Source organism: Eptatretus burgeri, chromosome 14 (genome assembly GCF_056783735.1).
Source record: "Eptatretus burgeri isolate ZD-2024b chromosome 14, Ebu_testis_v1, whole genome shotgun sequence".
NCBI classification, from domain to species: domain Eukaryota; kingdom Metazoa; phylum Chordata; class Myxini; order Myxiniformes; family Myxinidae; genus Eptatretus; species Eptatretus burgeri.
The window spans coordinates 23,015,864-23,028,251 of NC_140974.1; the positions used below are offsets into that span (position 1 = coordinate 23,015,864).

The following is a 12,388-nucleotide window of genomic DNA, read 5'->3' on the forward strand; positions in this document are numbered from 1 at the left end:
CAGGCCTGTAGGTGTGGGCCCATAGGTGTGGGCCCATAGGTGCGGGCCCATAGGTGTGTGCCAGTATGTGCAGCTTCGTTCCTTCGCTCTCATAAACGACGACTGGATTGGGGAATTGTTTCAATTAGTTCGGACAAACCATATCATAAATGGCCATAACTTGGGAAACACCTGGGAAACATACTCAGGTCCCCAGCGTCAATTGTGATGTCATATCAAACAAAGAAGTAAAATTTTGAAGCCCCCTCTCTCTCGCCCCCCTCTCTCCCCCTCTCTCTCCCACCTCTCTCTCCCCCCTCCTCTCTTGCTCCTCTCCCGTCCCCCTCTCTCGCCCCTCCGCTCTCCCCCTCTCTTGAATTGTGACGCCCCCTCTCTCACCCCTCTCTCCCTCCCCTCTCTCCCCTCCTCTCTCGCCCCCTCTCTCCCCCTTCTCTCCCCCCTCCTCTCTCCCCCCACCTCTCTCGACCCTCTCTCTGTAAATGTATTCACAAATGTCTACCAAGCACAACAATTAATTCAAACCTTGGGATAACCTTGGGAAAACCAGCTTTCAAACCCTTGGGAAACAGCTCTTTCCCTTGGGAAAATTCAAACCTTGGGTCATAGATAATAAACAAATCAATAAATATTATAAATTAAATAAAATAAATAAATCAATAAATCAATAAACATTAATTGTGACATCATACATGACATCATATCACCGTGTCTGTCATTGGTTTGGAAAATAAATGGCCGTAACTTGGGAACCGCTTGTCCGATTAATATCAAACCCTGAAAAGGCACATTCGCGGGTCCCCAGCAATATTCCTGGCAAGTTCCGGTTTCGACTTCTGGTTCCGGTTTTGGAGCGGCGAGAGGTCTCCTTCGGGGCTCCCTGCTGACGTTCTCAAAGTTAAGTTTCCGGTTGTTATTTGTCCCATTTTAACTGTTTAATTTTCTCACCTACATGTTACTGTGTGTTCCTAGTTCGGTTTTGTTTCAAAAATCGTGCTATTTTGTGAGTATTTTTGTCGACGTTCTTACCTGGTGTTTGAGGCCTAGGCCCAGGCTTGAGGCCTACCGGTTCCACTCGGTGTTCGATCGTTTTTTATTTTTGTTTGTTTGTTTTTTCTCCCCATTACCTTCAATTTTCATCCTCCCCACTTTCCAAACATCCCCCATTCTCCCAAATAATCTTTCTTATCTCAAAAAAATAAAAATAAAAAAATATATATACCCAACAACAACAACAACACGCTCACCTTCTCCCGATTCTGCTTCTTCTTCTTCCTCTTAACTTCTTCCTCGTCTTCTTCCTCGATTTTTTTTTACACTTCCATGACCGAATCTGTTGAACTCTCTCATACATTAATATTAACAACAAAAATGATCTTATAATGCTTCATCTTCCTCTCTCACACATGTGGTACTCTTTACTGTTTCACAATGCACCACTCTTCTGCTATTTTAACAGACTGCTCTCATTTCGACCTCTCCTTCATTCCTTGCCTAAAAAATCCAACTATTACAGCGCTTCTTCTCTCCATTCTCTGAATTCGCCTTCATTGCATCCATCAAGAATTGTGTTAAATCGCATCTCTGACCTAAAACTTTTAAAAACCACAGTTTGCCATGGATGCTCGCTTTCCATCAACCATTCTTTTTTTCCAACTTCAGTGCCAACTCACCCCCTCACCCCTCACTCTCACTCTCAAAGCAACCATCCCACTCTTCTCCCTCCAAGCCTCCCTCTCACCTCTCTCAAAAATTCCCCCTCACCTTTCTCCCACCTTTCATCCCCCTCACTCTTCCTTCTCTAAGTTACCCCCCCTCTCATCCAGCAACCTGCCTACCTCCACTTCCCTCTCACCTGCATCTCTTCACTCCACCTCCTCAAATCCTCAACTGCCTTATTGCTTGTCTCTTGTTGCCTCTCTGCCCCAGCAGCACAGAGCCTTTTCTCCTCCTCATTCGGCCCCCTCCCCTCGCTATTCTGCATTACCCCACACTCTTTCAACAACCCTCCTTACCTCCCCCCCTCATCCCTTGTCCTACCCTCCCCCTCCCCTCCCCCTCCACCTCCTGCACGCAAAGCCTCCTCCCCTACCTCTTCATTAAAAGTGTGGACCTCAAATATCCAGGGCCTTCGCTCAAACCTTTCAGATCTTTCCATAAAGGTTGCCACTGACAAACCAGACATTATCTGCCTAACAGAAACTTTCCTCTCCCAAGACGTGTCTGACTTCCAAGTATCTCTCCCTGGTTACTCCCTCTTACGGTATGACAGACCTGAGCCTCGTCCTGGTGGAGGTGTTGCTCTCTTCATCCAAGACTCTATTCCTCACTCTCCATGCATTGCTCTCACTCCCCCACACCCCCAGGAATACCGCTGGCTTCGGCTTCCCCTCCACTCCCACCTCATGTTTATATGTGGACTGTACCGTCCACCGAACAGTGATGACTCCATCTACACCTCACTATCCGAAAATATGGACCATCTTCTATCTTCTCATCCAAACTCTCTCTTCCTCTTATGTGGTGACTTCAATTGTCATCATGCCAGTTGGCTAGGTGTGGGTACCTCTCTCACCTGCCATGGCACCTCAGCAAAAGCTTTCTGCGACTCATTGGGACTGACTCAATCGGTCAACTTCCCGACCCGGATCTCAACCAATGGTACTCCATCTCTTCTGGATCTGATTTTGACAAATTTCCCTGACAATATCTGCTGCTCTTCCTTCGCTCCAATTGGTTCTTCTGACCACGTCCTTGTCAAAGTGGACATCTCTCTGGCTGTAATCAGAGAACCACCTCACCGCCGTCGAGTCTGGCATTTCACTCTAGCCGACTGGCAGGGTCTCCGAGCAGCCATCAAACTTACAGACTGGTCTCCTATCACTACTTTCTCAAACATCAACTCATCCTGGGAATTCTTTCAAAGAAACTTGCTCTCCCTCATGCACAGATTTATCCCCTCTCGTGTTCAGTTGTCTTACCCTTCCTCCTGCCCTTGGTTTACTGAAGCTTGTTGCGATGCAGTTGTCCTGAAACAACTTGCCTTTGCCTCATGGAAAGCAAACCCAACTGAGGGCAATCTCAGTTCTTTCCACAAAGCTCGGAACAAGTGTGTATCTCCCCTCAGGAGAGACAGAAAACAACATCTTTCTCATCTCAAGTCTGAACTCTCAAACCTCTCTCCCTCCTCAAAATCCTGGTGGCGTTTAATCAAATCTGTTTCTGGTGTATGTTCCCCCTCCATCCCCTCCCTTACCTCAAATGGCCGCACTGCTGATTCCACACGTGATAAAGCTGAATGTCTAAACTCGGTGTTTGCATCTTGTGTCCTAAACCCATCACTATCTCTACCCACTTTACCCAGTCACACCCAACTGTCCCTGGACTCTGTATCCTTTTCTCCTGACAAGGTGGAGAGCTTGCTTTCAAACCTCGAGTCAGATTCTGCAACCGGTCCAGACGGCATCAGCCCACGTGTCCTCAAAGCCTGCTCTTCTGCTCTTGCTCACCCTCTCTCTGTTCTATTCACCCTCTCATTTGCCCAAGGTCATCTGCCATCTGCTTGGAAATCTGCTGACATCACTGCCCTGCATAAAAAAGGTGCAAAAACAGATCCCTGTAACTACAGACCAATCAGCCTTCTCCCAATCACCAGCAAGGTTATTGAATCCATCGTCGCTTCAGACATGAAATCCTTCCTCTTCTCCAATGGCTTGATTTCCAATCATCAATTTGGTTTCAGACCAGGTCACTCTACCCTGGATATGCTGCTTCTGCTCTCCCATCAATGAATGGAGGTCCTCAATGCCAGACAGGAAATCCGAGCCGTATCCCTGGACATATCACGTGCTTTTGACACAGTCTGGCACCCTGCCCTACTCACCAAACTCTCTTCCCATGGTATTCAAGGCCATCTCCACTCATGGCTCGCAGACTTCCTCTCCTGTCGCAGTCAACGTGTGGCCCTAAATGGAGTTCTTTCATCCCCTCTTCCTGTGCAGGCTGGAGTTCCTCAAGGTAGCGTTCTGGGCCCTATTCTTTTTCTGGTTTTCATCAATGATCTCTCGGACTCTCTGGAAAATCCTCTATTTCTCTTTGCCGACGACTCCACCCTCTGCCGTACCATCTGTCATCCCTCAGACCAGCAAGCAGCAGCTTCTTCACTCACTGCAGATCTGGATAAAATCACAAACTGGTCCAACACGTGGAACATGTCTTTCAATCCAGACAAATCTCACACTCTCACTATGTCTCTTCGAAAGGACCGTTTAGAAACCCCCCCATCCACTTTCTCAACAATCCTCTGGAAGAAGTCTTTTCTTTCAAGCTTCTGGGTCTCACTATCTGCCATGACCTTTCCTGGGAAAGTCACATTTCCAACCTCGCCTCAAAAGCCAGTCGCCGACTGGGAATCCTCCGTCGTGCAAAGTCCTTCCTCGGCCCTCTTGAGCTCCTGACCACTTACAAAGCTTTTGTCCGTAGCCTGATGGAGTACTGCTCTCCCCTCTGGGCTGGTGCTCCTGCCTCCCACCTTTCTCGGCTTCACGCTGTCAAAACCAGGGCAGTTAAGATCATCGGCATCTCCCGCAATGAAGCTGAGTCTTTGGGCCTCTCACTCAATCACCGCAGGTTGGTCGGTGGTCTTTCTCTCTTCTACCGACTCCTCTCCAGCCTTGCCCCCCCTGCTCTCTCTGCGATTTGTCCCCACCACATTTCCACAGGGCGCTCAAGGTCCGCCAACAACCCCCTTCTGGTAAAACTACCAAAATCACGAATCTCTGCTCATCTTCACTCTTTCATTCCTCTTTTTTCCTGCCTTTGGAATAAACTTCCTCACTCTATTCTTTCGCATTCTTCCCTCCAGGCTTTCAAAACAGCTGTTCACCACCACCTCTTATCTTCCCCCATCCAAATCCTCGATCTTTTCTACCCCCGATAATATATCCCGATATCCACCCAAGCCCACTTCCTTCAATCATCCTGCTTTCCTTCCTGAAAGTCCCTGTAATGTCCATCTTCTCTTCACCATGTTCCCCGTCCCATCCCCATCCCTCTCCCTTCCACAGTTCACCTAATGTGTCTGTTCCTCACTGTTTTGTCCCTTCCACTCCCGCCCCTCTTGTCTCATGCCTCCTTGCTGTGAGTTGTGTGTTAGCTCTCATACGAGCCTCGACCAAGGTATACAAAAAAAAAAGAAAAAAAAAGTTTCAATCAAATCGGATCGGTGGTCGTCGAGAAACGGCGGTCGCATACAGACACACAGACATTAACATCAAACCTTGAAAAGGCACATACTCAGGTCCTCAGCGTCGATTGTGACGTCATACCAAACAAAGAAGAAGAAGAATTGTGACTTCAATCGTGCAAAAATAAATAAACATTAATTGTGCCGTCATTAGTGATGTCATACCACCGTGTCTTATCATTGGTCGACAGATAAATGGCCGTAACTTGGGAACCACTCCTCTGATTGATATCAAACCTTGAAAAGGCACATCCGTGGGCCCCCGGCAATATTCCTTGCAAGTTTCAATCAGATCGGACTGGCGGTCGTCGAGTAACGGCGGTCGCATACAGACAGACAGACAGATAGACACACACAGAGATTGCTGGAATTATAGATAGATCGATACAGATAGTTTTATATTAGAAATTAAGACAAGTGATGTATATGAAGATATGATTGATAATATTGATATATATATATATATATATGATACAAGTAATTATAAGTCAGGTGATGTGTTGTTTTCATCAAAGAATAAAAAGATTATTGGGAAGTTTAAAGATGAATTGGGTGGGAAGGTCGTGAGTGAATTTATAGGATTAAGATCAAAGTTTTATGCTTTTACGTATATTGATAATAATAACATTGAAAGGCGTGATAAGAAGCTAAAGGGAATAAAGAAAAATATAATCAAGGAAACAATAAACTTTAAACACTATTACAACTGTTTAACCTTAAAGAAGGAAGAGTACAGAAAAATGAATACAATAAGAAGTTATAAATTTCAATTATATACAGAAGAGATAAATAAGAAAGCATTAGGAGCTTTTGATTATAAAATATATATTTTAGAGAATGGAATCAATAGTATCCCTTATGGTTATAAGTATAAGTGTAAAGATATTGGGTTGTGAATTTTAACAGGCTACTGCTGTTTTTTTACTGATTTATAAATGATAGAACCAAGCAAGAACCAAACCAAAGAGTGGAGATGTAATCAGCCTTGGTATTTAAATGGGAAACATAAAGAATGTGAGAAATATCAAATAAGTCTTATTGAAGAAATAAGCGTTATAGAAGTAGATAAAACAAATAAGCGGATAAATTTAATTACAAACAAGTGAAATCCTTCAATACAGCGCGTGTGGTGAAGCAAATGAGGACACTTGTGTTAAAATATGCAATTTATGCTTTTTCAGTTGAAAAACAATTAAAATGCGTACTTAATATTTGAAATGTAAAAATTTTGTTACTATTGTGATAAGCACCTTTATATATAACAGAAGGAATGAAATCGTTCGATACAGCGTGGCAGGGGGCCGCAAAAGAATGATGGCATAAGAAGAACTCAGCTTTCAGCATTCGGCGATCCGCGCGAAATGCGATGGTGGGCGGAAATGACGTCTTTCGTTCGTTCGTACATGAGAGGGGCGCGTTTCTTGTTTTTTCCCTGTCAAGCAATAAATTAAATGGTTTTCACATGTATAACACATTAGTTTCACGAATTTCCATTGAAATACTCGGGTATTTCCATCAATTCTCGCTATTTCCGTCGAGGGTACGCACTGCCATCTACCAGACAGCCGTCATTGGCTGTCTTGAGGCACATGGGGTGGGGGGGGGAGGACACCGGAGACATGGTAGATGTGGTAGACACCGGGGACATTTCAAACTCGGTGCAATTGTATACAGCGCACGTGCTGTAATAAGTTGAAGGATGTAAAGAAAGAAGTTAATATCCTTGAATGGACTGAAAACTTTGATGGTTATCAATTGAACAATGGAAAAACAATTTACTACAATCTCAAAATGATGTGTGGCTCAGGAGGTGGTCAAATAAGAACATTAAGAGAAGTTTATCATTTCATTTCTGCTCAACAAAGACACTTAAACCAAGAACCAAGTTCCAAAGTAATCTTTGTGAATACACTCGATGGAAATGAATGTTATAAGAAAATTAAATTATTCCCTGAAGGAGAACATGGACAAATATTCATTGGTTCGCTCTGAGTGGAATGAAAATATGAAAGGGAAGAAGTGCTTTTTTCAGTGAGTCTCAATTTTACATTTGCTTGTATGGCAGGGGGAGGAAATGAGTCACAATTTTACATTTGCTTGTATGGGAGGGAAAGGATAGGTGGGGAGAAAATCAGTCTCCTATTTTGGGCTTTTGGGGCTTTAGTCAGAAAGTTTTTCTCTTTCACCCATTCATTTGAAATTGTGCCCCAGAAGCCCCATTTATCCTCTACTGCTGAGGTGAGCAGTGTTGCAGCCAAAACTATTTCATGCGGTGGGTGTTTCTGTGCCTTTCACTGACTAACGGAGCCAGAATTTTATTTTATATCTCTGTGGAGGTGGCGGGGGTATCGATCTTGCTCCACATTTCCTGCTATGGACCTCTTACCCAACCTTACTTTAGCGATGGCATGTCCCGCATGTTTTATAGCTGATAGTTGTTTTGGTTTGTACATGTTTACGATTTTGATTTTAAGGCATTTATTATTATAAATCCAGACTTTATCTCTTGTGGAATTAGTTTTCCACTCGGATTTTTCGCTAATTCATTGATGCCTGCCATTTCTCGCTGATCACATTGACCGATTTAGAAGTCCCTTTGATAAATTTGACAGCCAAAGCAATAAGGGGCATTAACACTTCACCAATCTTGTAACTGGGCCTCATTGAGCTCGTCCTTTTGACTATCTTGACAGCATGGGCAAGATGAGCCGACGCATATTACTCTTGAAAGGCCAAAATCAAAAGTATTTGTTTTAATTTATCCAACATTTTAATCAATACATGGTGTCCCACTGTTTTCAAACTGCCGTGGCTTGTCACTAAGCTGCCAGTCTTGATAACACTGCTTTGTTGTTATTCCTGCTGTTGTCATGACCAAAGAAAGTGAGCAGATTGCATGCTTATTGAGGTCAGGACCTGAAGAAGCTGAGAGAAATTGGCTTCTGCTACAATGATGCAATTTGACTCGATTGCTCGAGAATGTTTCTTTATCAGTCCTCAGCCTACTGCCTCTGTTAGCAAGAGGCCAACTAACCCGCTGTGAAGACAGGTTTTTATGCAGGGGAAACAGCTGGGCTGCTAATCCAGAGTCTGTTGGAGTCTGGAGGGAACCAGCAAGGAAAAAAATATAAAGAATCTTCAACCCCCTATCTGCATCACTTCCTGCAGTAGTTGTTAGTTGGTTCAACCATCTAATTCTCAACGAACCATCTCGTTGTTGTGTGTGATTCGGATGGGTTGGTGGGTTGGCAAGACGTTTGGTTTTCATAGTTTTCAACTTGTTGATTAGTTGCTTAATCTGCTGGGATAATGTTTTTGATAGACGGCTTTGTACAGTCTGGGTGATATAATCAGAGGATGTACTTAGTATCCTGGCTTTATGAGCCCTCGTAATTGGACAGGTCGTGTGTTCAAGATGTGAAAGAAAAGGGTATTATCACGGAATTTCAGCACAGGTCGCCCTTACAGGTCGAATTGAGTTACGTCCCACCAGGTAATTTGCTCGATCAATGGATATTCAATTAATGCATTAAATCATATTGCAGCTCAACCTGTCTTGTGGGTTCATATTGACGAATGTGCATTCAAAGTCTCGGTCATTTCATCAAGCAAATCTCATCACATTAGTTTCATATCTTGTAAAACGGCAGCAACAATAATGTGTGTGTGTGTGTGTGTGTGTGTCCGTGGTATTCGGGTTCCATAATGCAATGTTTTATCTCTACAGGGCGATTTTGGACCAATAGGGCCTGTTGGAAAAGAAGGCTCATCAGGATTGAGGGGCTTTCAGGGTGAGCGTGGCTTACCCGGTCCCTTGGTGAGTGTCCGAAACATTTCCAAGAATTCTGAGGGTAAAAATAAATACTTGCTCATTCTGTTGTTGAAAAAGCATTGTGATTTTCAATTCATCTTTAAAATGCCTCAACAGCACAAAGCAACTCCTTAAAATGTTTAGAGCTCGGTTACACGTCATTTACCTGAGAACAAGCCTGTATTTCTTATGTGGAATCTTCAGATATGTTTCAATATTTCAAAGTCACTGTTGCCGGCTGCGGTCACAAAGAAAAATGAATAAAAAGTCGATCATTTTATCAAACATTTTAACAGTGAAATTGTTTGTGTCATTGCAGGGAATACCGGGATTGAAAGGGGACCAGGGTCCTCCAGGTCCCGTCGGATCTCTCGTAAGTTTCCTTCAATCTGCTGCTAATGACTAAACACCTTACATCATTTGGAAGGATGGCTCAATTTGGCTCGCCACTTGGGTGATCCCAGCATCTCATTGAGGGAGCTTAGAATGCTCAGTAAATTGTGGTGTTGAAGATGGAAATTTCCATGATTAAATTCATTGTTGTAGTTATAGCAAGGTTCAATCGATCAAGACTACCAGACACTTGACAAAGTGTCGGTGCTGCCGAAACACATCCTCGGCAAAGATTTTGTTTGGTGGTTTTCCCATGCCTTTCCAGTGGCCCGTCATAGCAGGAATTTGTTCAGGGTGTTGACGATAACTCACGCACCCTTCACGAAACACACCGAGGGATCTTCGATGTCCACCAACAACCATTTCTGGCAGGTGGATCATCGAGCTTAATGTCCTTCTGATGGACGTCACATACATTGATGCTCACACTGCATGTGAACCACCAGGGTGACGGATCATAGCTGGGTCTGGATTTGTATCTCGGCTGAACAGTTCAGTGGTGGATGTGCGTCAATCAATGCTATCCTGCCATCCCATTCTGGCAAAGTTGAAGGAATTAAATCCTTCTTGTCATTTGGTTTTCTGACTTGAGAAGTCAAACATTGTTGTGATTGTTTTAAATCTCAACTCATGGCCTTGAACAAAAAATTGCTGCACCCTCTGATTGCTAGCTTTCTAAAGAGAAAAAGAAAAGCCTGAAATATTTCTTTATCCCAGCAATTGTATATTTAGGTGGATCGGCAATTAGAATTAATGCCTCATTCAAGTAGACTTGTTGTGAAATGGGTGTGAAGGACGACTCTGCGAGAACCCACATCAAACAGAAGGAATGTAAGGGAAAGAAGGTGAGAGTACAGGAGGGAAGGAAAGAAAGGAGAGAATATATAGTAATTACTCCACCACCTACACAGGAAACAAGTTAAAATAGCTCACATTAACGAGCGGTGTTGAATGACTTCTTCTTTTTTCCTTACAAAGACAACATGATTGACATGAAAGTTAAGCAAATTTGTTTAAAGTCACATACAGTATAAAAGGCAAGGAAGAACTTTGGAATTTGTGTTGTAGTTCAAATATATTCATCAGATAATTAGAAAGACGATGAAGAGTATATTCGGCTCATGCTGCACGAAGTCTTGACATTGACACGGGTTCGTTTTGAGGTTCGTCTCCATGACGAGCGGTACCATGATTTTCTGCCCGACAAACATGCATCGTTCATAATCGTTCGACATCATCATCATCATCATCATCATCATCATCATCATCATCATCCTGTTTCCAGGACTGCTGCAGGGCAAATGCCTTCTGCAATACACATTTGGTGGTATTGGCATACTCACCATGCTTGCCAAGTGTTGGTTGATGAGAAAGTTTGAGCAGGAATTTGTAAATTGTCAGGATGCTGTCGATAACTCTGCTTCTCTTTGTGAAAGATTCCGTGGGATCTTTAGTGTCCACCAACGACCAGTGTTGCCAAACAGGTCCTCCAGCTTGACATGCTTCCGATGGGCAGCGAACACATTGATGCCTTGCCCTGCATGTGAAAACACCAGTGCGGCAGTTTATATCTCAGTCTAGATTCAAACCCATGCTATATACCTCAGAGTAGAAGTGTGCATGCGTCCAGGCTATCATATCAGCTGTTGTTTTCATTACACATCTTATTATCAGCTTTTTTGGAACAACATCAAGAGCATCACATTGTTATCAGTATCTCGTGTGAGCGAGCACTTAGAATTGCACAATAAGCTACTTTTAAGAGGCCAGGAAAAAGCTGCTTTAATTTCTACGCATGTCTTTGACTCTTGGAGTTTAGACTATGAAAATCATTCCATAACATCATGGCAAGAACCGGCGATGAGAGAACGAAAAATCTGGCATTAATTAAACGAAATTGGAAACCAAAATGATTAATATCAGCCTCAGTAGCATAAGCATCAGTGTCTGCTTTGAGGCTGGGAGGTTGGGGGTTCGAACCCCGACTGCGTCATACCAGACTTTAAAAATCGTACGTGTTCCTTACTTCCTTGATGCTCAGCATTTGAAAAGGTGAGAGCACGCCAAACAACCTTAAGTTGTTAATAATAGCGCAGGCTTTGGTGGGCATAATGGCCTCCTCCTGAATCTAAGTTCCCTTTGAGGGAATTCATTATTATTAAATACACTGAGTATTAATCAGTCATGTCAAAAGATAAGGCTCGATTGAATTAATGATCATTCTAATTAGAGATCTTGAAAGGGCAATGAGACTTTGACTAACACCCTGAAGGGCATGTGAGTTTGCAAAAGGATTTATCAACATCCAATTAGGTTCACTTTGGATTAAAACGTCTGAAGTTTTTGCTGCAAGACCTATGCGAGTATAACAGAGTCTCGTTATTTAAAAGCCAATCTCGAGCAAGCTTCATTGATGACAGGAGTCATTTTCAGCCCTGATTGCATGAGGTTAATGTCAAAGAGCTTCCCGTAATAATTGGCACCTGCACAACAATGGTATAGGCTAAGCCTCAATGGTAGTTCCAACATCAAAAGTATTGGTCAGGACGCGCTTAACTGGTAGACCGTAACCATGAGACCAATTAAGGCAATGGCCATTAGGATTTTATGATATAATTCAAGTCACGACAGACCATTAAATAGGTACGGAGTGTGAATAAGTAAATGGAAAAGAATACCCATGATAGAATGCAGAATAAAGGAAATGGAACAGAACTAGGATACTGCAGCAGTAATAATGCAACATAAAGGGCACAATAATCTGTCAGTTCAGAGGAAGAATTCACCTAAACTTTGGCCCAAACCTCTAATTTGTAGCAGCAGCAGCTACAACAACAACAACAAAAAAAACATACCAGTGTGGATGAACTGTTCAGTTAGGGATGGTGCTGTGATATCATGCACAGGTGAGAACACAACTTATTCACTCTAAAGGTTTTTAT

At 43.3% G+C, this 12,388-nt stretch overlaps 1 protein-coding gene and 1 long non-coding RNA gene across 4 annotated transcripts in view; one reads left to right on the top strand and one right to left on the bottom strand.

Annotated features, from left to right (window-relative positions):
• The window catches only part of LOC147012783 (uncharacterized), a 416,846-nt gene that overhangs the window by 284,179 nt on the left and 120,279 nt on the right, over window positions 1-12,388 (top strand). For all 3 annotated transcript variants that reach the window (XM_085853969.1, XM_085853968.1, XM_085853966.1), the window contains 2 exons: window positions 8,970-9,059; window positions 9,373-9,426. In XM_085853969.1, the coding sequence (XP_085710095.1) occupies window positions 8,970-9,059; window positions 9,373-9,426 (144 nt within the window). The remainder of the gene's footprint in view (window positions 1-8,969; window positions 9,060-9,372; window positions 9,427-12,388) is intronic.
• On the bottom strand, window positions 9,049-11,135 carry LOC147012784 (uncharacterized). The gene is made up of 3 exons (XR_015051058.1): window positions 10,790-11,135; window positions 9,220-9,291; window positions 9,049-9,087 (listed from the first exon to the last, which is right to left on the bottom strand). It is a non-coding gene; the product is annotated as an uncharacterized LOC147012784 (long non-coding RNA).